This window comes from Pipistrellus kuhlii, unplaced genomic scaffold (genome assembly GCF_014108245.1).
Source record: "Pipistrellus kuhlii isolate mPipKuh1 unplaced genomic scaffold, mPipKuh1.p scaffold_m20_p_15, whole genome shotgun sequence".
NCBI lineage: Eukaryota > Metazoa > Chordata > Mammalia > Chiroptera > Vespertilionidae > Pipistrellus > Pipistrellus kuhlii.
In genome coordinates this window covers 24,222,618-24,248,014 of record NW_023425460.1, presented here as the reverse complement: position 1 = coordinate 24,248,014, position 25,397 = coordinate 24,222,618, and the positions used below count along the sequence as shown (strand labels likewise).

The 25,397-nt window shown below is 39.6% G+C and overlaps 1 protein-coding gene across 2 annotated transcripts in view; it reads left to right on the top strand.

Moving 5' to 3' along the window:
- The window catches only part of RNLS (renalase, FAD dependent amine oxidase), a 211,966-nt gene extending 202,816 nt beyond the window's left edge, over positions 1-9,150 (top strand). For both annotated transcript variants that reach the window (XM_045581882.1, XM_036438483.1), the window contains one exon: positions 8,652-9,150. In XM_045581882.1, the coding sequence (XP_045437838.1) occupies positions 8,652-8,804 (153 nt within the window). In that variant the 3' untranslated portion in view covers positions 8,805-9,150. The remainder of the gene's footprint in view (positions 1-8,651) is intronic.
- Positions 9,151-25,397: the final 16,247 nt, after the last annotated feature.

The window sequence follows — 25,397 nt, the reverse complement described above, 5'->3', positions numbered from 1 at the left end:
GCATCAGCATAATTTCTGACCTCTCCGTTTATTTACATTTCTCCTTATTTTCAAAAGCAGACATATGATAGATGCCTCAGGGATAAGGTAAGAGTGAAATGTTTATAGAGAATCCATACAAGCCACATTTACCCTCTAGGTACATGAATTTGAAGGTAGGTATTTATTCCACATTTAAGTACGTCTTTCCCCCCAAATCCCTATTTTCACCACACCTTTTATGATTACTGCATTAATATTTGCACAGAAGAGAGGTTGTGCATGTTTCTGGGTAGTAAGTTTTATACAAGGTTTTATTCTGCTTTTAAAAATTACTCATTCACTCACCAAATCCAAACTAAGGTTTTCCAGTGTTACCTGAGCTTACTGATGGGTTTTCAAAACCAGCCTTTGCTGCCCCACCCACACCCCGTCTTTATGGAAAACACTCTGCAGACTGACAGAGACTTTGCTCTCAGCCACATTAAGCGCCTTGTCCCAGTGCAGTGGTTCGAAGCATTTTTATTTCATGGACCAGTAAAATCTCTCTACACTGATATAATACTGCTATCATTTTATTCTGCAGTTATGAATTTAAAAAGCAAAACACAGCTACAAGAATTTAATGAAAAGAATAACAAAAAAAATAGTAAAGACATAACTTCAGAGGAAATTTATACATAGAATACATTTAGCCATATATATATAAAGCTCATAATTCTTATTTTTTCTCTTTTGCCATAGATTGACTTTTGGGAACCACTTCCTTCGAGCTTTGCATAGGGGCCATAAAAGAATAAGTTAACCAAATATTCAATTTCTGCTGTTTATGTTCCATGGCATGGTTTCAGGTTTACACTGGCAGCAGAATAGAGGCAGTGAGGAAATGGATGATTCAGCTCCATACCATCACAACCTTCCTAGCTATTCACACTGCCAGTGCGGTTGGTACCTCACACGCACAATGGGCAGGGGAATGCCAGTGCAAGGAGATTATTACTCAGAATCTGCTCCAGTCAAGCTAGTGTGCAACTAAGAGACATTAAGATTTAAAGAGTCACCCTCAGACACTGAAATTGATTAAATAAATGAATTTTAGAAAAAAAAGATGCTGTGTGAGTCTCAAAAGAGATGGTTTGGTCATCTCCATCTGCTTTCAAGACTTAGGCATACTTGCCGAAACAGGTTTGGTTCAATGGATAGAGCGTTGTCCTGTAGTCTGAAAGGTCCCAGGTTCAATTCCGGTCAAGGGCATGTATACCTTGGTTGCAGGCATATCCCCAGTAGGGGTATGCAAGAGGCAGCTGATCGATGATTCTCATCAGTGTTTCTCTTTATCCCTCTCTCTTCCTCTCTGTAAAAAAAAAAAAAAAAAAAGACTTAGGCATACTCAAGACTAATGAAAGCAACCCTTGGGAAAGTACTGGAATATAAGAAAGCAGTAAAATTACCTACAGTCTTTTACAACCCCTTGGGCCTTTGGCTTTTCAATGTGAATTATCTCAAATGCAGTTGAGAGATCGGTATTATGGAGGAATTATATCGGTTTCACACATGTTTGTGTTTTCAAGTGATGAGGTTAACTTTTCTCACCAGCAAAGATAAAGCCTCACAAGTATGAAGCTCTTACCAAAAAAAAAAAAAAAAAAACAACAACAACAAAAATACCTGAAAATGTCCAAAGGTGCCTTCCTTTAGTGCAAATAGCTACTGTCTCAGTGGCCTTAAGAACGGCTGGGTTTTCCATCATGTGAAGTTCGTCAGCAAAGGTGCAAGTGCTGTTGAAAAAAACAAAAACAAAACAAAAAAAAAACCCCACAAAGACATTTCCCCTTTACTGAAACAACAGATTGATGAAGAAGGCTACATCCTGGATCATATTTTTAATGTATATCAAAATAGTCTCTTTTAAAAGCAACTGCCCACAGGACCTACATCTCAAAGGAGGAAATACGAGCCCCAGGGGTTAGGCTGCAGCATGTAGCTAGAGGCAGAGGCTGGGAGAATGTTAACTGTGCTCCTCACTCCACCATGTTGTTTGCTGTTTTTGTTCATGCTTGGTTCAAAGTCCCCTACATTTTGAGTCATCTGCCCCAACTCTGGTTTTGTTTTGTTTTTGTTTTTCACAAGCTCTGAGATTTTTAGTGTGCAATTTTATAGAACTGTGGTTGTAGCCTAAACACTTGTATTTTTATTTTCACATGGCAGTCAAAGCCCCCGATGTAACTGATGGAGGGGAAGGGCAGTGATCTGGGGAGAGGTTATTCGAAGGTTACCCAGCATCATCTAGAGGAAATGGCTCCTGATGGGATCCTAATTCTTTGCATTGACATGACTGTGGTTGGAGAAAGGCAATGCATCAGACTATCCTGAATTAATGGAAAAAAGAAGAAAAAAAAATAGTAAAGAATACTTAATTCCCTTATTTCTAATTTCGTGTTTGCTCTACAATCTTTTAACCCAGGATTGTTATATAGGATTTCTCTCAAGTATCAACTCCAATTGATTGGTAGTGCCTGCCTGAAGCAATGAAGTGAGGAGGATGCTGAGGCCACTTCTGGGCTCAGTGGGAAAGAATGCCACAATTGATTAGTGATGTCTGTCAGGAGCTGGCAAACCTGCGTCACCCCTCTAATCATTGACACAGTTGAGGAAATTTGCCTCCTACAATGAATGGTCTGGGAAGGCAACCAGACTTGGTTCTGAAATCGGTACATTTACCTTGGTAAATGAACAAATTGATTCTCTGATAACCAGTCTATCTCTGTCAGTTTCACCTGAGGTTGCTCATTTGGGTGAACTGCAAAAAATGGAAGGTTTAAACCAGCAATCTAAAGATGTTAGAAATCCTGACACCAAATGCTATTACCAGAAAATGCGCTCCTTGAAAGATCTTATCATTAATTATCTTTTGATTTATTATGCATTTACTATAAAGTACTCACCGAACTCCTCCCCTTTCCCTTTTTAATACTTGCCATATTTCATCAATTATAAGATGCCACCATCCAGATGGTATATACCAGGAGACAGCCAGGATGCTGTTTTTCACACATTCTACTGGTCTAACAGTGGGACCACCACAGAAACCTTTTGATATTTAAATTAATGAGGTTTTTTTTTAACATTTTTATTGATTTCAGATAGGAAAGGAGAGGGATAGAGAGACAAAAACATCAATGATGAGAGTCATTAATCAACTGCCTCCTGCACATCCCCCTCCACCCCCACTGGGGAATGAGCCCTCAACCTGGGCATGTACTTTTGACAAGAATCAAACCTTAGGACCTTAGGCCAACGCTCTATCCACTGGGCCAAACTGGTTAGGGCAATTAATAAATTCTTTAAGGAGAAAAGAACGTGAATCCCAGTTGCTGCCTGAAAACTTTTCTTTTTTGTGGACAAAAAAGTGGACAATCAGAATTTACGGAACAAGTGTCAGTGGCTCGAAAGAAACCCCCAGAAAGGACAATTCAGTGGAGCCCTCTTGTGAGAAATGGTGCATTCCCAAGGTTCTGGGCCCCACAGAGGACAGAGGACAGACTGCGTGAGGGAGATTGTGGGCACCAAACACTCTGAGTTAAAGAGTGTCTCAGGCCGAAACCGATTTGGCTCAATGGATAGAGTGTAGGCTTGGGAACTGAAGGGACCTGGGTTCAATTCCGGTCAAGGGCATGTACCTTGATTGCAGGCACATCCCCAGTAGGGCATGTGCAAAAGGCAGCTGATTGATGACTCTCTCTTATCGATGTTTCTAGCTCTCTATCTCTCTCCCTTCCTCTCTGTACAAAATCAATAAAATATATTTTTAAAAAAAAATAAAGAGTGTCTCTGGAAAGTCAAAATCTGTGAAAAGGTTTTTGGAAAGGCTTAGTCAATGCATTCCCTTTTGTTTCCTTTTTATGTTTGCAAAAAACTTACATGTAAATAAGTTTAAAAGAACAGTTCTCATAAGTATAATATAAAATACAGCATTAGATCACATTGGCACCATTTTTTCTCTCTTAGACTCAATGAAATGTAGTGTAATTTACATCCATAACAAGTGAGAAGATGCAGCTGTAAGAACCTGATTTGTTCCTAGGTTGTCCAAGATCTCTCTTCAAGTGAATGGCACATGTAGGATTAGAATTTATGAGACCTTAATACTTGCCTCATCCACTTGAACATCACTTAGTGCCATATTTCAGAAAGGTTGGTTCTAAGTAACCAAATCAAGGGCCCACTAGAAATGGTCAGCCTAAAATACAGCCCTTCTACAGACCAAACCAATAAGGTTGGTCTCTATGGGTATAGAGTCCAAGGGCATGCTTTAGCTGTCGGCATAGGTATGGAAGGAAGAACACCCATTGTCGTGTGTCACTGAATTTTTTGCTAATTATCAACTATCATTTTTTGAAAATACCCAGTAGCCTACTTGTCTGCATCCCTCTTTTCATCTTTAAGTTCATTCTCACCCAAAAGGAACTTTTGTGTGTGTGTGTGTGAACTTTCACAATTAATAATCATGATACATAGAACTATTAAATTAAAATTGACAATATTTTACCATTTCTGACCTACAGAATCAGGAAGTTTGTGTGGTGCAACCTAATGGGTAACATACAAGATTTTCATGCAAAGCACTTCACAATCAGAGACAAGAAGACAGACCTCCCCATTCATCATTTTTGAGAGCTTTCTAAGTACAATCTCTCTCCCATTGAAGCTTCTACCAGCTCTGTGGGAGCCTCTGAATAACACTTTTTTTGTAGATGGTCCCCTGTGAAAACCTTCATTTGATCAACTGTATCTTATAAAAGGCTAATATGCAAATTGACCAAATGGCAGAATGAACGGTCACATCATATGTACTGACCACCAGGGACTGACACCCAATGCAGGAGCTGGCCCCTAGTGGTGAGTGCACTCCCATGTGAGCAGGGCTCACGGCTGGCGAGCACAGTGGCAGTGGGTGGGATCCTCCCTCACCTCCACGGCAGTGCTAAGGATATCCGATTGACAGCTTAGGCCCACTCTCCCTAAGACATCTCCCAAGGACTCCCAGACTGTGAGAGGGCGCAGGCTGGAATAATGAAATGCCCCGAGTGTATGAATTTTATGCACCAGGCCTCTAGTATATAATATTCTATGTGGTGTGTGTGTGTGTGTGTGTGTGTGTGTGTGTTTTAACTCAATAAACAAAAAAATTGTACACTTAACAGGAGCTGGCTACCAGTCTCAGCTTTACATACAAAGATTAGTGCATCATAGTCCCTACGTTCAGAAGCATGCAGTCTAGGAAGGAAGACAGTCACGGACATAATTACAGGGCAAAATAGCAAGTCACCTAATGGATATAAATAACGCGCTGAAAAGGCACTTACCCTGCCTGGAAGAGCAAGAAGACCTCAGAGCAGGTGACATTTGTATTGGCTCTTAAAGGATGAGCAATTTAATTGGCAAAAAGGAGGGAACAATGCAACATCCCCAAGCAGAATGGCTTATTCAAAATCACAGAACAAAGAAGGATATGTTTGAAGAATCTTCGTCTGAGTGTAGATGGGGCATGTGAGTGAAGTGGCAAGAGATGAGGTTTGAGTGGAGGTAAGGTCTGGTTATGAAAGGCCGGCCCATGTGGGGCCAAGGAGTTTGCATTTTATTCCACAGGTGGAGAGAAGTTGCAAAACACATTGAAGTGGGCTTAAGTATCGATAGTTTAGAAATAAAACTTCTTTTTCTGCTCTGAATTTTTATGTTCAGTCCCATCACCACTTGAGTTTATAGAAATGTTACGTCAGCAACCCCACAGCAGGCTTCCGCAGCATGAGCTTCTGCAGGGAGGGCTCTTTTTATCCAACCTGGATTTCGAAGGGGTCTCTTTTAAACACAGTCATTGAGCTGTGGTTCCTCACTGTGGCTGGAAACATAGCCAAAGGCTGCGTTGTTGTGAGAGATTGTGGCTTTGACAATTATGTGCTCCATCACTGCAGGGCTATCTACTTCGCTTGGGTGAAGGAGCTTGCCAACACAAACTTCATGTTTTCATATTTTCCTCATTGGGTAATTGCAGAATGGGTGATTCCACCTAAATGCAGCAAGTTTGATTTCATCCAAAATGCAGACTGGCTAGTCAGTAGCCCAGTATTCCAGTCACATGATCTGGTCTGTGGTATTCACCACCCATCAGATGAAATTATACAGCACTGATAAATTACCAACTCACTCCTGGACAGAACGTTTCCCCTTAAACCCCCTCCTCCTTAATACTTGTGTAATATTTAATAGGGCCATGGCTTATCGATAGAGGGATATCAACGGGAATGTATCAAAACTTGACCACAAATGGAGATTTATATGTGAGTGTATAAATTATACATAGATAGACACACACACACACACACACACACACACATATATAGACACGTTTATAATGTGTGTGTGTGTGTGTATATATACATAGACACGTTTGTATATATATATATACACACACATTATAAATTATAAATTATAGATACGTTTATAAATGTGTGTATGTATATATATATATATATATATATATATATGAATGCATTACTTCATTTATCTGAATCTTTCAGATGCACAAACCTATGCAACTCTCTAAATAAGTCCTGGTACCAATTGCAACATTGAGAGGGGTGTTCCCCCCCCGTCCCAAGACAACAAGCAATTCTCAGACACCAGCAGGATATCCAAGAATTCAATTCTGACACATCTACCCAGAGGTAATATCAGGTAGCACAGGTTAAGAGTTTAGTCCTACAAGACTAATGATAGAACTCCATCTTCAGACCCTGTCCTCTATAATCACAGGGTTGGCTCCACTGGCACCAGCCCCCATCCTTAATTTTTTGACTTTCCAAAAGTCACTTCATTAACATAACAAAGGGCAACTATCACTCTCAACACTTAAGAAATTCCAGGGGTTTTGGGAGCTGTGAGTCAGGAATTGTGGGCAAGACCTGATATATATGGAAAATAAATGTTGATCATCTGAATAACCTAATATGTATTGTAAATTATACTATCACACTGTGAAATATACCATTAGTACTTTGATAGGAGTTGTGGAGAATCTATAAATTGCTTTGAGTAGTAATGGACATTTTATTTTTTTGTTAATCTTCACCTGAAGATATTATTCCCCTTGATTTTTAAAGAGTTGAAGTGGGGAGAGAGAGAGAGAGAAGGACATCAATGTAAGAGAGACACATGGATGGGTTGCCTTCTATAGGCACCCAGGCCTGAGCCCAGGATCAAATCTATCATCCTTCAGTATGTGTGTTGATGCTCTAACCCTTGAACAGCACTATCCAGGGCTAATATGGACATTTAAAATTTAGTCTTTATGGAAATATTTCCAAAAGTGTTAGAAATGTGAGTTCTAGACTTAGCCTGCTTTGTTTGAATTCCTTTTTCTTCACCTCTTAGCTTTCTGTCCTTGAACAAGCAACTATCTTTCTGAGTCTCAATTTTCTCATCTATAAAATGAGAATAAGTGTAACCACCTAATAGGGTTGCTGTGTGAATTCAATGGGGTGTGCATGTAAAGCATTTGGTATCTGTGAACATTCAAGCAGAGCTAACAATGAATACTTTGTGCACATCAGAATGGAGTCTTGAATATTGAGATGATTGTCATGAACATTAATGATTACAGGAAAATTAATAAGCTGGCACCCTTGGGTCCTATTAGGACCCAGAGAGTTATTTGTTCCTTCACTAAATGTCCCTGGACTATCAGTTGTCACATTCTGAAATTGCTAATTTATATAAAAACCTAACAGTGTTCTTCCTCCCTTTGTGCTTCACTGACAAATCAAATCATCTGACTTGTTAAAATTCCATCCAAAGCAGGAGAATAAAATCTCTGACCAAGTGTCTGAGCCTGTCCTCTGGTGCCTATCTCTATTAGCCACTCAACAATCTCTTCTGCTGATTTCAAGATTATTGGCTCTGGAATTGCCAAATACTAAATACTACAGCATAATTTCACGTATAAATGGAATCTAAAAGAGTCAAGCTCATAGAAACAGAGAGTAGAATGGTGATTGCTAGGACCTGGTAGGGGGGAAAATGGGGGCATGTTAGTCAAAGGGTACAGTTACAGTTATAAGATGACAGTCCTGGAGGTCTAATCTGACTAGAGTTAACAATACTGTATTGTGTACTTGAAATCTGCTAAGAGCATGGATCATAAAGTGTGCCATAAAACAAAATAACAAAAAAAGTGAGATGATGGATATGCTAATTAGCTTGATTATGGTGATTATTTCAGTGTCTATGCATATCAAAACATCTAGTTGTGCACCATAAATATATTCCAATTTTATTTGTCAACTTGATAATCAGTGAATGATTCTGTGAATATCATTTCCTTCTTAAAAAAAAAACTAATTTGGCATATCAAGAGATATTAATATTGAAGTTCAACGAACTTCTGATTATCTTATCAAATAATTGAAAATGCAAACATGTAAGAATGTCACTGTAAACACTTGGATGAAGGGGAAGCATAGGGGTCTTGGTTTTGTTTCCTGTTGCTCCTTTGAGACATCTCTATTTCTCCAGATGGAGAAGCCTTCCCCAGGTGGGTGTTGACAGGATAGCACAACAGAGCACAGAATATCAATTGCAATTACCACCCCCCACCCCACTTTTTCTTTTCCCAGGTTACAAATCCTGCTGCCAACTCTCCTGGCCAAATGACTCTTCATCGGAAACCTCTCCTTGTGTGTGGAGGGGATGGATTCACTCATTCCAATTTTGATGGCTGCGTCGCTTCTGCCCTGTTTGTTCTGGAAGTTTTAAAGAAACACATTTAGTACCTGTATTCTTTCTTTTAATTTTTCAGTTATACTTGACACCCAATGGTATGTTAGTTTCAGTTGGCCAGCATAGTGACTAGATATTTATAGAATTTGGGAAGTCATCAACCCAGTTAGTCTATTTAGTACATATGTATTCTTATTATCTACTAGTACATGTACTTTGGGTTTTTGTTTTCATAATTTTTAGTTACTGGTTGTTTTGTTTTCTGTTTTGTTCAGAGAAATTACTGGAAAAAAATTGTTCTTCACTTGTCATTTTTTCATATGGAATTAAAAAAAAATCTATTTTGTAATATTGATAGTTACAATCCATACTAGAATAAAAATTCCTTGGACCTTATACCTTTGTCACCTTTCTGAGTTGCCATGACTATCCCTATATGGAAGAAAAGTAGGGCTAAACAACCCCAAAAAATTTTTGTCAAATTAAAGTAATAGTTCATGTTCCCAAACCTTTATTATTTTATTTTGAAATTTTTGTTTCTAAATAAAGAATAACTATTTCCAAAGGCTCATTTTTAATCTTCAAGTATGCCCTTGATTCAATATTTTTGCAAACTGCTGAACTTTAAGATCCCTCCAAACTGAATAACAGAGTGTAATTCTTTTTCTCGTTTCTCTCCCAAGTTATTAAATGATCTTGAATTGTAGGTCAGAGATGTCCTTGTCTCTAGGATTGCAGTTTGGAGGGCAACTTGACTAACAAAGTAACCTCTCTTCAAATTTTCAGAAAATAACCAGATTCAACTTGACTTTCCAAGTCACACAGTACTTTGTAACCTTAAAAACTCCAATCTTGTTACGATAGATAAAATATATTGATCTTTATCTTTTGTTATCTCTTACAGCTGCTGCTGTTTGTTACTTGTATGTATGATCCAGTATGTGCTGTGGCATTTAGACTGGGTGAAGTTTAATGCAACCAAATGAATTTAATGCAACCAAAAAAAAAATGTACTGAACCAAAAAATAGATGCACTTCAAATAGTTCAATATTTGCCAACTTAATGGCTGTCACATGCTTCAGTGACAACCCAGTGACCTGCTGGCTAGAGAGAAATTAATCCCCAGCCTTCCAAATAAGCGACTTATTGCTAATTTGAAAAGCAAAATGGCGGGTTTTATTTTATGATTTTGAAAGGAAAGAAATTCAAACTAAGAATAGTTCAATGAAAGACTTTTTATCTTGGTGGTAACCCACAGTTTCACACTTGCATGCCCACTAATCATACATACACATGCACAGTCCTGGTCATAACTTGCTTATATAGCTACAAAGTGGGTTTTGTGATCCTATGGAATATGATTACATGTGCCCTTTTAGCAATCAACTGATGAGAAACAGAAATGCCTCCATGTAGCTAATGTCACTTGTCACTTATTTTTGAAAGCAGAGAAAGAAAAAAGGAAAATTAATGTGATCTCTGCTATGCTATGATGAAAATATTGAGACTTCTTTCATCATTTGGGCCCATATTTGGTTAACATTGTCTTTATTTGAGCTTTATCCTTAAAGTGTGGTAGAAAAGCCATTCAAATGTATTAACTATTTTATTTTGGAGCCATTTGACTGAAAGCATTCTGAAGCTTTAAGAACAAGGATATATTTGTCTCATGAATGTATATCCTCCAAAGAAGAGAAAAACAAAACAATTTGTAAAGGTAGGATGGGATACATAAGGACAGAACTCTCCTAAGCCATTCCTGATGACTTTCAATATCTATTCATTCTGTGTTTCCCTAAGAATTCTGTATGTAGAACATTGTTGCTTTGCTATTTCAATCATTTTGAAAACTCGTTTTACATTTATATCTATCTCTGATAGGAGCAGGCCAATTCCCTGATGCCCAGGTAAGGAAGAAAAAAAATGTATCAAATGTTTGTTCTTCGTTTTCATTCACCCCCCTAGCCCCGCAGAAATGAAATGGATATGGGGTGATCCTGTGCTGGAAACCATCCCAGCCGGCCGTGAACTCAGGTGGCCTGGTCACCCTGAGAGACCCAGGGCTGAGGTATCGGGCTCCCCTTGTAAAGAGGGGTCAGCACCGTTTGGAACAGTTGCCAAGGTGTATGTTTGTCAGCCCCACAGGACCACACTGCACCACGACATTTCCAAACAAGAACGTTTATTAATCATGTCAGCCAAGGAAAGCCGCTCTCTTTTTGAAAGGAGCATATTCAAGACAGAAATGGCTTGAGCAGTGAGGTGATTTAATACTTGTTAGCTGATAAATATAGTCTTTGCTGGGATAAAACTGTTATGATGCGGTGTTGAAAGGCTTAATTACCAAACTGTCTATGCACGTTTTGCTCAGGCAGCAAGGGTGACAAATTATAGCAGAGGAATAGTATTTCTCACCTTTGGCATTTCTGAAGAGGAGAAGCATGTCTAAAAGCACTAAGAAAGCAGTAATAATCCTAGGACAAGTGGGGGAGGGAGGAAGACACTTCACTAGTCACCAAGCTTTCTGTGCAAAATGCCATCATCCCCACCCCATCCCTACCCCGCACCCACCCATTACTATGTTAAGTAAAAAGAACAAAGTCCTTTTTACATTTATCTAGTATTTTCTACTCATCCAAGTATGTATAGAATGAATATACAATATATCCACTTTTCATCCTTCTAACACCCTTGTGAAATATGCAAAGAATTCTTATTCACCTTTGACAGATGAGGAAACTGAGGCATGCCCTAACCAGTTTGGCTCAGTGGATAGAATGTCAACCTGTGAACTGAAGGGTCCCGGGTTCAGTTCCTGTCAAGGGCACATGCAGGCTTGATTTCCAGTAGGGCAGCGTTTTTCAACCACTGTTCCGCGGCACACTATGTTGCCTGGTGTGCCGTAGGTGCAGACAAGACAAGAATTTTATAATTTTTCACTATTTTGTTTACTTAATATTTCATAATAAAGTAATTATAAAATACTTTCTTTGTGTTTATTTGATTCCTATTCAAGAGAATTAGTTTATATATAGTCAATATAGGCACAGAGTTAAATTTTTTAACATTTTCTAATGGTGGTGTGCCTCGTGATTTTTTTCATGAAACAAGTGTGCCTTTGCCCAAAAAAGGTTGAAAAACACTGCAGTAGGGGACATGCAGGAGGCAGCCAATCAATGATTCTCTCTCATTGTTGATGTTTCTCTCTTTCCCTTCTCCCTTTCTCTCTGACGTCAATTATATATATATATATATATATTAGTAAAAGAAACTGAGGCATGGAGATTGGCCAACCAAGGTCACATAATGAGATACCAGGACAAGACCCAAGCCTTCTATGACCACTTCTATTTACGTGGCACCATGTTGCTGCCATATGAACTTGATAATTAAACCTGAACTGAAATATTAGTTGGCATTACAGTCAGCACTGTGTGGTCCTGTTATTGATGTTTCATTTCAGAGGTAATGCCAATCCCGATGTGGTATATGCAGGAATCTAATACGGAGTAAAGTCTCCAATAATTTGTATTCTGTTATTTCATTTGCTGGTTTATTTCCTTCTTTGGGGGGTTCTTGCTGTGAGAAATAGCTGCATCACAATGACACTGAATATCAACCGAAAGTAATAGGTTAGCTACAGAATACATTCATCGTTTCTTTTTTTGTTTTTTCATTCATTTTGTTTCATTCTCCTCTGTCATTTCTTTCTCCTCTTTTATTTTTTCTCCTGCTTCTTCCCCTATGCCCAATTCTCCATTCTCAGAAACCTGCACTATAAATGCAATCACATTATGATTCATATCATTTGTTTTATCTTATTTTAATATATCTTTTTTTTCTCTCTAAAATTTTAAAGCAGTTGATTCTGTATTTGATTCAAGTGGCCCATATAATCATTATTTTGATTTTCAGAAGTGATGCAAGAATTTAATACTGGCTGTGGATGTCAGGGATCTCAGTGCTGATAACCTAAAAAACACATGCAAAGCATGGGATCAGGCTCTGTGCTGGCACAGGGAATATCAGCAATCTCCAGCTAAAGGCTCTGGACAGAGGAAGACAAGTCACATGAAGTGGAAGGCAGGGTCAAGGTTCATGTCGGTGTCATGGCAGGCAATAAATTAGACGCTCTAACTCGTAAAGCTGGGGAATCTTCAGAGAAAGACCCCTGTTTCTTTAGGAGAGGGGCCCTGAACAGATGCAGAGATGCATCAGGCAAACACACCTCTCCACACCCAGCCTGGGCACACCTGGCTGACTCCAGGAATCCGAACTTCCTAGCAGGACAAATGGGTTCTTTCTGTGGAGAAGGCTTAATGGGACACAGAAAGTGGGAAGAGGAAAAAGCTTCAGTGAACCTCAGGCTTGCTCATGCAGTATTCTAGGCTAGAATGTGCTTGTGTCTCAGCCACTCTCATCTGACCCGGTAAGCCAGGGAAGAAAGGAGTGGTAATGTGTCTTATATTTCCTTCTCAACAGATAGCCATTATAGCCCAAGATTTCATAGCGAATTCATCAAATGGACCTGCTAAAGAGAAAGACTGTCTAGGAGAGTGTTAATTTGCAAGGCCTGTAGAACCACAGAATCCTGGAAATCAAGGTTTAGAGGTTTTAGAGACCATTTTGACCAGTTCTTAGCCATGTTGGATTTTGAATCCACTTGAGAATCTGGAGAAAACTATGGAGCTAATAGCAGCAACAATAAAGAGAACTATTCATGCACCCACATAGAATTTGCATACCATTTTAGAGCCTACTCTTGTAAATAAAGTTTTATTGGATCACAGCCTTGCCCATTCATTTGTGTATTGTCAGTGGCTGTTTCTATACAACCACAGCAAAGATGAGTGTGTCAGAGACCATACAACCTGCAAAGCCTAAAAAAGTTAACTCTCTGGTGCTTTAATAAAAAAAGAATGCTGACTCCTGTTTTAGGGGATTACAAACCCTCCAAAATCTATTTTTAGACACTCAGGAGTCTATGGACCCCAGATTAAGCATCTCTAAATCTTTATACCCCATGGTCTTATGTAAATACAGGCTTATCTTAGATCCACACATTTGGGCCATTGTTCCATGATCCTAAGCCCCATTGGAAATCTTTTAAGGCAATAGTTTAGCTTTGTAGTTAAGAACACATTCTCTGGAGTTAAATAGATGAGTGTTTCACCCAGACTTTGCTCTTCCTTATGTGACCTTGAGACAGACACCTCATCATCTGAAAAATGAGTTGATGGAAGCTACTCATAGAATTGTTGTGAGGCTTAAATATACAGAAAACCTTAGTGCTGGACACCTAGTAAGTGCATAATAAATGATGGCGATGATGATGATGAGGGAGAGGAAGGAGGAGGAGGGAGAGTAGAAGCAGATCTTCCTGGTGCCTCCAAAGGCCCTGGGAAGGCCAGTTTCCTCTGTGTTTACATAGGACACTTAGGAAAGTGGATGGCCAGGAGACAGCCAACCATGGTGAAACTCAGAACCTTAATAGCTCTAGATTTCTTCAAAACCATCATGAAACTGAATAGTAGTGTCTCCTTGAGACCAGTCATGAGCCACGTTGGTCTGCTCTCATGGGGCCCTTGAAAAGAAACCAGGGTAAGTCATTGCCAGGAGTCAAGGTGGTATAAAATAGAAGCATTCTCTGCAATGAGCGCTGACTCTTTCTTTAGCAAGTATGTGTGCCAACTGCAAAAAACCTGCATGCTTAGACTAGGTCCTCCTGAAGATTGTTTACAGGCACACCTTGGAGATACTGAGGGTTTGGTTCCAAACCACAGCAATAAAGCAAGTACCACAATTCAGCAATTGGTAATTTTTTTGCAGGTGGAGGGTCTTTACCTTCAATTTGTAAAATGCTCATCTGTGAAGCACAATAAAGCGAAGGTCAATGAAACAAGGTATGCCTGTCTGAAGCTCTGAAACACTGAAAACTTGGACTGAGTTAGTTCACACGGTTAACGCATCAGACGAAGTATGCCAATTCGTTTCCTTCCCTTGATCTTCATTTCAAAAACCTCAGCTCCTGGTAAATTCTGTGACAGCATGGTGGGTTCCATGCCATCCTGAACGCACCACTTGCTAGATGTGTGATAGTAGACCAGTTTCTTATGTCTCTGAGCCTCAGGATCCTTATCTGTAAAACCTGCATAATCTTTGAAAAGACATTATAAAGTTAGATAAAAAGGCAGTTTACTATTGGTTTTAAAATTGATGCAAATCAATGGAAATAATGGCAATAAAAGCACTTAATGTTATCAAGAAAGCATTACAAAACCATACATGGATTAAAGGAGTGAATATAAGCAAATAAATATTCCTCCTACTAGAACAGAGCAAAGTATAGATGAATATTTAAATCTCTCAGAAAACAAAACTACAAGTTTTATAGAATATGAAAAATCACTTAAAATAATTTATAGTAAAAGTATAATATAGATAAAACTAATAGGTTAAAATTTGTTATTTTATGTTTTAATATATATTGTTTTTAATTGTGATAACATGGTCACATATCTATTCTTTGACTTTAAATATGTATTTATAAAATATGGCTATGTTCTCTGGCTTTTTAAATTTATAGCATGTTATATATAGTTGTTGTAATAAATACCCTTGTACATGCCTCTTTTACACTAATGCATTCTAACTTTTCCAAATATGACACTCAGGAGTCTATCATAAATAATTTATAATAGCAATTTAGGGAACCAAAAAGTTATTTTTGTTGTCTCAATTTAAAAAATTTATTTATTTTTTATTGATTTCAGAGAGAAAGGAAGAGGGAGAGAGGGATAAAAATGCCAACGATCAAGCCCATAACCCAAGCATGTGCCCTGACTAGGAATCAAACCATGACCTCCTGGTTCATAGGTTGATGCTCAACCACTGAGCCATACCAGCCAGGCTGTTGTTGATTTTTTAAATTAAAATAACAGAAAGAAAAAAGAATCAGAAGGCTGATTTGTGGTAAGAGTAGCTATTATTTCATAAACTTTTATTTCCTTGCCCTGTATCAATGTAAACTGGTTTCATATAGAAAACAACTGCTAGAAATCTACCTAATAAAAGAGTAACATGCTAATTCATGAGGTCCACCAGCCAATCAGGAGTGAGTTTGCAAATTAACCCAACAAAGATGGTGGGTTAATTTGCATATGCGGGCGCCAAGCAGCCGAGGGTGGGCAGGCATTTCACAACACCCCAGCTGCTCCAGGCTGGAGCAAAAAGGCGGCTCTGGGCCAGAGCGAAGGCAGTGCCAGCAGCCAGGGGAAGAAAGGCTTATTCTTGCATGAATCTTCATGCATCAGGCTTCTAGTATGATATATAAAATATACCACCACACTTGTCCTATCTAGCCCCTATACTATACCAGTTCTCTCTTAGTACAAATCTGGAGGAGCTGAGGCTGGGCACAAAGTTACAAGCTTCAGTTTAAAAAAAAAAAAAAAAAAAAAAAAGTAAAAAGAGAGAAACCAAATGTGATTCTATCCCTAAACCATGCATTACAGGCTGTTCTGGGAATTGGGCTCACTGGGCATATCCTTTACGTAATGGCATTTCCTTTCTCTTCTGGGTAGAGCCAGAGCTGCCATCTCCCACAGATGGCCACGTCTCCATCACAGGTTGCATTGCTTTCTTTGCTAGACATGGCAGAGATGAAGCATCAAATAGCAAGGACCTCCTGGGGCTGCATGTTTCCATTTGTGAGGATGCTTTTAGAGGGAACAAGAACAGAGGCATAACACCACCAATTTTCCAGGCCAAAGTGCTGGGTATTTGATTCAGGCCCCTCATGTCGGGTTGAAATGATATACAGTCCATACCTTTTGACCCAGATGAGAGATAACAGTCATCTTAAATCAAAATGAAACAGGATGGGGTGAACAAACCCACATAAAACAAGCTGAGAAGTCCTCTCTGTCTCTCTGGGAATCCGAGAACCTGCTGAGCTATCCAGACCAGGGATGTTCCTGTGGTTTACTAGTGAGCTGGCTTGAAAGTTTTGCAGTCACTAAGAAGAGAAACCCGAAGGCTAGTTCAGCATAAAAGGCCCCTGACTGCATTGAGGGTGACCACAGGTGAGTCATAAGCAGTGCAGAAAAGTAGATTCGCTCTCTGGATGTCAGAGGAATGCCACTTTTATCTCCGTCTCAAGACAAGTGTCTCATGAGGAACTGAAAATGGAATTACTCAAACTGAAATCTGCTGACCTCATGTGCATAGTCCCTTCTCTGACCTGAGTCTGGGAAGTGTCACTGTAAACCTCCAGAAGTGAACTTGCCCATCAGAAAGGAATAGAATATTCTCAGATGTACTCAGTGACACTTTCACAGCATTAGAAGCCAAACCTCTCCTCCTCAAACAAAAGCACTGAAATGCTTGATTCTGTGCCGTTGTGGGAGGAAGGCCCTCTATCAAAGGCAGGCTCCAACACCACAAGCCAAAGATAAATAACAGAGGAAATCATTGAGACCATGACCTCTTGATGACCCGCTGGAGCTCAGTCTTTGCTAGACCTCAGAATATCAAACAGCCAAGAGCAGTGTAAGTAAGAATAGCATGGAAGCCACCTCGGCCTGGCTCTCTGGGAGCTTGGGAAGAGAAATCCCAAAGGAATTTTCTGTTACAGCCCCAAAGCAAGGGCTTGATGTTTAGGTGAAGAAATCCCTTCTGTCCAGTGGTGAGATATCAATGTGTGGGGGAAAAAAATGTGGTTTCTTGCCAACTAGCAAACAATGAACTAGTAGGATCTCAACGGGACCTTCTCCTTCTGGGGGGGTGGGAGGGGTTGGTTATGGAGTCCCACCAATGAACAGTATGGAGTGTTTGCTATATGAGAACTTTCTTGTGGAAAGTTTTCAGAGGATAGTCTACAAAACCAGGCTCACACTGCTCCTGGTGGGAAGAAGCACTGAGCAGATGGAAGCATGGGTTCCCCTTTGATGCAGTGTTACCGCACATGAAAGCAACTCCTGGATGCCACCTTCAGTTCAGGAAACCCCTGAGACACAAGACAGAAACTAAGGCTGAAGGGAACCAGCATCTAACAAGCAAGGCTTGGCCGCTAAGTTGCCATGGGAGTGTCTGGCCTACAGGCTGAGGCAATGTCAGCTAAATCCTCAAAATAGAAAGTGTGGAGAGAACCAGGAGACGAAACCTGACCTTCAGTCTGATAGGTAGGAGATCTTGACCACAGGAGAAGTTCAAACAGGTCTAATTTGCATCTCTTACCTATAAGACTCACCGAGGAGTACAAAGATCTATTGATAGGTATGATATAGAGAGAACTTCGTATGCATATTTACAAAGATCGTTCACATGCAAGAGAATCAATTCTCCAGGTTGAAGCAAGACTCCCCCTTGACTATTCCAAGGGCCTCTCTTATTTAAGCCACAAATAAGGGGGACTTCTCAGGTCCTTGCTGCCTGATTTTGTAACTTTGTTACCTTGTTGCAGATTCCCCTCCTAGAGAGCCATGACCTCTGTCCTTGATCCATTGTGGGGTTGGTCATCCAAATAGAGAATCTAAACATTCTGACCCCCTGAGGCCAGGCTTTGGTTTGTTGATGGGTGAAAATGACAAGTCAGAGTTGTCCAATGTTTCTGTACTCTGGTTTTCTGCCACAGCATCTCATACAGTGAAAAATGGGGACTTATAGGTGGGGGGGAAAAAACACGCATAATAAAATGCTTTCATGCACAGAACCTCTGTTTCATATACTAATCCTATTTACATATAGAAAATCTGTTCTCAGGAATCCCATTGTAAATACTCTTTTATTCAGAGAACTGTCAATTCATAACCATTCCTTGAAAATGCTAAGTGAGGGTTTTGTGCATGAAAACATTTGGTTCAATCTCATGGTTATTACATAATTTTTCAATGGCCAAAGAAGCCTGATAGATTTGATTCACTTGGATTTTGCATTTTATTGCTTGTTCCCCAAATAGGATATGCCTCCTTGAGTTTCACTGATCTTTTAACAGACTCGGGCAATTCATTGATTCTAGCGAGCATTTGTCAATTGTCTCCCTAACAAATGACTACCTTCAAAAGACTTCTCTTGGGTTTCCTCCCTTTTCCTATTCTCAGTGTATGTGGTCGGAGGCATAACCTCTAGGCCTGAGTTATCAGTACTTCACATTGTGTTGGCTACAGCAACATGTTCATGAGTAAAATAGACTTGTTCTATCATATTAAGGTTCAAAAGTCGATGAAAAGCACATTGTAAAACAAAGGGTCATTTCTAATGTGTCCTTTGACCATTGCCAAGGATTCATAGAACTTCTCTGCTTATGAACAAATCTTACACTAAAGTTTCTCCCTATAATTATAAGCCCATAAAATGTCATTCCTTTCCCAAGATATTTAAGATCCAAATTTCTCAGACCATCCCCTGTGGGTGCTCTGTCTTTTCCAAGTGTGCTTCTGGGGCCCTTACAAAGACACCGGATCATATAGCTCTTCTTAATTTCTACATCTAGATTCTTCATCCCTCTCTTCCTGCCCCCTTCTTTCATGCCTCCCTTCCATCATTGGCCATCTTTCTAAAAAAAATGTACCCAAACCCAAAATGTGGAGGTCTGACTTTATTGCTCCCAGTGTCTGTAATTTGTAGGTTATATTATCTTCTTAGTTAGGCTTAGAGTATGTATTGGTCATGTTTTCCTCCAGGAATCCAACCACTCCTTGTGTTTTATAGCATTGCATCTCTGTTGCTTGTTGAGTTTGCAGCAATGTATCTTCAAACATCTGCCAAACTGCTAGAGTCTTCACTCTGTGAGATCGGTAATTCCTTAAAAGTGGAATGCATGGCATATCAGTTGGGCACTCCAGAAAATAGACACTAAAATGAAAATTAGATGTAGAAGGGGAAGTCCCTGTGAAGGATGAAGAGTTCAGGGAGCAGAAGTGGGTGTGGAGAGCTTTCAGGGGTACTGCAGGTCTGACGTCTGTGAAAGGAGAGAAGGAAGAAGGGAGGCTGGGTTGGAAGAACCACAGAGTACAAACTCTAGTTCATCTCAGGCTGGTCATTTGAGATCACGAGAGCAAAGATAACCTGTTCGAGGAAGAGATGGCTCAGGCAGGAGTGGCCCAGCTCTTGTGCCCCAATCTGCTCAGTGAAATAACTGACTATCAGTTATTCCTCACCTCAAGAGTAGAGTAGCTCCTGGCAGCCATATATGGGATTGTGGGTATTTTAAAAGTGGAAATTGTTTGGCATATGGCGTGTGTGTGTGTGTGTGTGTGTGTGTGTGTGCTTATTTATTTTTAAATATATTTTTATTGATTTTAGAGAGGAAAGGAAATGGAGAGATAGAAACATCAATGATGAGAAAGAATCATTGATTGGCTTCCTCGTGCACACCCCCTACTGGGGATCGAGCCTACAACCGAAGCATGTGCCCTTGACCAGAATCAAACCTGGTACCCTTCAGTCCACAAGCCAATGCTCTATCCACTGAGATAAACCGGCTAGGGCTGAATGTATGTGTGTTTAAATGAAAGAAGATCAGCCCAGGCAGTGTGGCTCAGTGGTTGAGCGTCAACCTGTGAACGGGGAGGCCATGGTTCTGTTCCCAGTTAGGACAAATGCCTGGGTTGTGGGCTTGATCCCCAGTGTAGGGCATGTGGGAGGCAGCTAATCGGTGATTCTTCCTCATCATTGATGTTTCTATCTCTCTCCCTCTCCCTTTCTCTCTGAAATCAATAAAAAAAATATATATTTAAAAAAAAAGAAAGAAAGAAGATTGTCTTGAAATTAGAAGTCTGAGCTGTGACATGATAAAACCATGAAAACCAGAATAGAATCTTTCTGTCTGGGAGAACAGGCCTCACCCCCAATCTTTCTGTCTGATTGAAAGGGAATAATTTCCCAACTTTAAAAAGGAATAGAATTAGAAATGCCAAGACTTCAAAGTATTCTGGGACTACTGGGCATCCAACACGCTGTGTTAATCATAAAGGGGGGAAAGCCCTCTGTTTTGGCCACAAATCAGGGGAGTTATTTTGGGAGCAGCCTCATCAGTGACCCAGACATTACCATTTGTGTTCCAAAAAGCCTTGAAGAACATGAGAGCACTTAGCCACTGCTGTGTGTTTCTTTCTTCACAGGGCTTTTTGCACAAATCTGCTACAAACCAAGCATTCTCCTTCTCAAGGGAGCCTGCAGAGAAGCAGATCATTGTCATTAGAGAAGGTGAACTTTCTTGGAGAGTGGCTTGCCTGCCTATGCAATGGCCGTCAAGGCTCACAATCTCCAAGGTCTTATCCGGTCTTATAAAAAAGCATTCAGACTTTACCTGTACATGCCACCTGCTACCAGCCCATCTTCTGCCAATACATTGCCCAATATAAGAAAGCCCAACAATGTACCACTATTTCTAGATTCTTTATGATGTTTTTCATGTAATTTCTCTGATACAATTTGCTGGCTCCTGGGGAGACAAAGGCAAAGGAATTCAAAGAAAAGTAATGCATGACATAAACCCTAAAAGGATGACTGATGAATTCCCTACTCAGGTCACTTATAGCAAACCCAGACCCTCTCCTTACTCAAAGGGGGAAAATAAACCGTTTATAATAACCAATACTAATCGTGCACTTTTGCCTAATCTCATTTCATATTTAGAACCTATCCACAAGGTCTTTACATAACCCTCCTTGGAGCGATGAGAACACCTAGGCTCAGGGTGCTTAAGTAATTTACCTAAACTAACCCATTTGGCAAATGGCTGAGCTGAGACTTGACCTTGGGCCATTCTGACCCCAGAGCTTATACCCCTAATAACATTTCCCTATTTCTCAACCATTGTGATCAGGACAGACCCAGGTTTTGGGGGAGCCTGAAGCTTATATATTCGGAGTCTTTATTAAGAAAAAAGAAGGAAATATATGACAACAAAGTGCAATCCAAGGCCTTACAAGGAGTCCATGCAAGTGAGGAAGGCTGAAGCTTAAGCTTCATTAGCTTCACAGAAAATCCATTTTTAATTGTGATAATGGTATTACTGCTAACAATGCTAATATGTAGAAGAATAATTATTCTTCAAATCCAAATATATGAAAATCTGGTTGGTTTAGGATTTTAAAATTTACTTTGGATAACAAAGTTGCTCTAGGTACTCAGAGACCCTGAATGCCCCTTTCCAATACCATATATTGATAATTTCTCTGCATCTGAGTCATACCCAACCTGCTCAAATTCTCTTCATGTTATTCTTGCATCTCTGTTGGCACTAGCTTTCAACTTCTTAATAATGATTATAATTATTACTATGTGTGCCATGCTTTGCTCTAAGCCCTTTTCTCATTGCCTACTAATTAAAATACCTTATATCATTTCCATTTTTCAGATAAGGAAATTGGGGTCCTGAGAGATTAAACAGTTTATCTTTGAAATCTGCTCTCTTAACCACTACAATGCGTGCTTCCAATAGTCCAGGTAAATCAGACTTTAGTAACTCTATAGAGGTCAGACATGATTACAATGTCTTGATAAAGCACCAAATATAAGGTTGCATATTCTGTAAGTCACAGATTTAATACTTTGGTCAGAATTCCCTGTAAATAGTGCAAGAACAAAACCATAATTCAAGTCTATTCAACAATTTTGAGACATAGAAATCCTTGAAACTATGTAATTTAGGAATAGGAAATACATTTTCTCCTGAGTTGCAAATTATGAAGCCCAAAGAATAGGTGTGGCAGTGCCTGAATTGACATATTTACTATAAATATTATACTTTTTTATTTATTTTTATTGAATTTTTTTTTTTTTTACAGAGAGGAAGAGAGAGGGACAGAGAGCTAGAAACATCAATGAGAGAGAATCATCGATCAGCTACCTCTTGCACATCCCCTACTGGGTACGTGCCCACAACCAAGGTACATGCCCTTGACCAGAATCGAACCCAGAGCCTTTCAGTCCCCAGGCTGACGCTCTATCCACTGAGCCAAACTGGTCTTGGCAAGTATTATACTTTTATGGTCAATATTAAATTACCAGAGAGGTGTGCCACCCCTGAAAACTAGTAGCCAACCAGAAATGGTGCCTGAGGAAACTCAGGAGATGGTATAAAATTATCTGGTGAAACTGGTTTGGCAGTCTTCCTGGAACTAAAGCTCCATGGAGGGTTCATATCTAAGTCATATTTCTTGAAACTAAATGTTTGAAGGAAACTCAAACTTTACTTCATTCAAATGCTTCATTTACAGGTAAAGTCAGTAGAACCTTGAGATGCCAGAGCTGATGAGCATCATCTTATATAATAAAAGCCTAATATGCTAAGTGTCCAGTCAACCTGTTGGCCGTTCAATCAATCAAAGTGTAATGTGCTAATGATATGCTAAGGCTGCTCAACCACTTTCTATGATGTGCACTGGCCATTAGGGGAAGGCTCTTCCACCAGTAGGTTAGCTTGCTGCTGGGGTCCGGCCCATCAGGACTGAGTGAGACAGGCCAGACACACCCTGAAGCCCTCCCCAGCTGGCCAACCTCTCGAGTCCCTCCCCATCCCCAATCATACTCTTTGGGGATCCTTCAGCCTGGCCTATGCCCTCTTGCAATCTGGGACCACTTGGGGGATGTCGGAGAGCCAGTTTTGGCCTGATCCCTCAGACCAGGCTGAGGGGCCTCACTGGTACATGAATTCGTGCACTGGGCCTCTAGTTCATTCAATAAAATACTTGAACAGATTATGGAACTAAGATAGAGGACTCTTCCACTGCATTATGCTGCCTATGGCTATGATATACTATTGGACACAACATCAGTTATCTTGCAATTTAAAAAAAGAAAAATTTGTATATGACATAGGCACACAAGGTTTTCATTGGTTTGGGCTCTGCATACCAAGTTACCATCATTTCCCACAGTTCCCCACTATGAAACCTTGTTCTTTTTATTTCCCAGAAAGATGTGATTCTCAACCAATTATTCTTAACCAACTCCTTGGAACTTTTCCAAATCAATATTTTATAAACAATAATGTGAATGATTAAATATATTCTAAACCATACTTTAATTCTAAGAAGGAAGCAATCATTATGTGATAAATGATTAAATATATTCTAAACCATACTTTAATGCTAAGAAGGAAGCAACCATTATGTGATTACTGTTACCTGAGTATTTAGAATTAAAAAATGACTAAAGTCCACATGGTGAACATGTAGGAAAACTGAGGCATCCAGAACACTCTTGAGCTTGAGAGATTCAAGCTTACCAGAAACAGAGCATTAGAGGTACCACTTTTCACACTTCTATGACCCATCCCTGTGTCAAGGATCCCTGCATCTCAGGGGAAGGAATGAGCCTATCTTTTATGATATCAAAGCCCTAACACTCCCAAGATAAGTGTACCTCTATGTGATTTGGTCAAATGGTTCCTATTATGACCTAATGGCCAAGTGTTAGGCCTGGGATTTATTCCTAACCATCACCTCAACTCACCTTGCATCTCTGAGTTTATTACTATTCCCATTATCTCAGTTTGTTCATCAGTAAAAAAGAATGAATATTTGCAATCATAAAATAATAATTGCACTTAGCATGGAGAATTCCCAGTGAAATGAGAAGTCATGATTAGCATACATACCAGGGCTATCCAGTTAATATTAATTATCTCATGTATTTCCCACTACAACTCTAGGAAGAATGCATTATTATATGCTCTGTTTATAGCTGTGGAAACTGAGGATCTGAGAAATTAACTAATTTGCCCAAAGGTATCAGAACAAGTGAGTTGTGAAGTCAGGGTTCAAACTTGCCTTTAAAGACTATTTTTTCCACAAGTTAAAATAGATTTTATTTAATAGGATCCAGAATGCATTTATCTTATGTCCAAAGTCCTCTGAGAATGTATGCCTATAAACTCTCTCTTACAGGAAAACTATTAATGTCACAGTCAGTCAACGATATTTATTAACTACCCTTTATGTCCTACCAAGAATAATGATAATAACATTTTTTGTGCCAGACTCTCAACTTCTCAAAGTATTATCCATATCTACTGATGCATTTTATTCTCACAGAAATACTATGATTCCTCAGAGATGAAGTCAAAGAATTTGCCTAGTCAATTATCGAGTTTCCCAACTCTTCCTCCAGAGAAATTTCTTTTGGGAGGAAGAGTGTGCATTTATGCATGTGTGGTTCAATTACTGTATTAGATGTATTAGGTAAAAAGAATAAGTATTTGTTGTAACTAGTCTAGCAGTGCAGATCTGTTTTTGAGATTAATTGCCTTCTTCTTTCTTCTTTCAATCACGCCCTCCTGAAGTTATCCATGGAAAGTATCGGTATATAATCTCCCATTCCAGACTACAAACATTCATGGTTTTAAAGATAGTATCATAGACTGACTTATGTAGTAAATGCCACTTCTTCCAGGATGTCATAAGTATAACTTTTACAATTTTAGCACAGGAATCCACTTGAGATTCTATCAGTGACCTTAGAGACTATTTTTGTCTCCCCGAGTGATCTCATACCTCCCCTGGTGGACCCTTCTTCCTAGCTCTAGGCCTTCCAGAAGGACCATTACAGACTAGGTTCCCGAGATTCTGGGCTTGCTATGTTCTGAGTTTGTCACCTAGTTGACATAGTCACTCTTCATCCTAGTACATAAAAA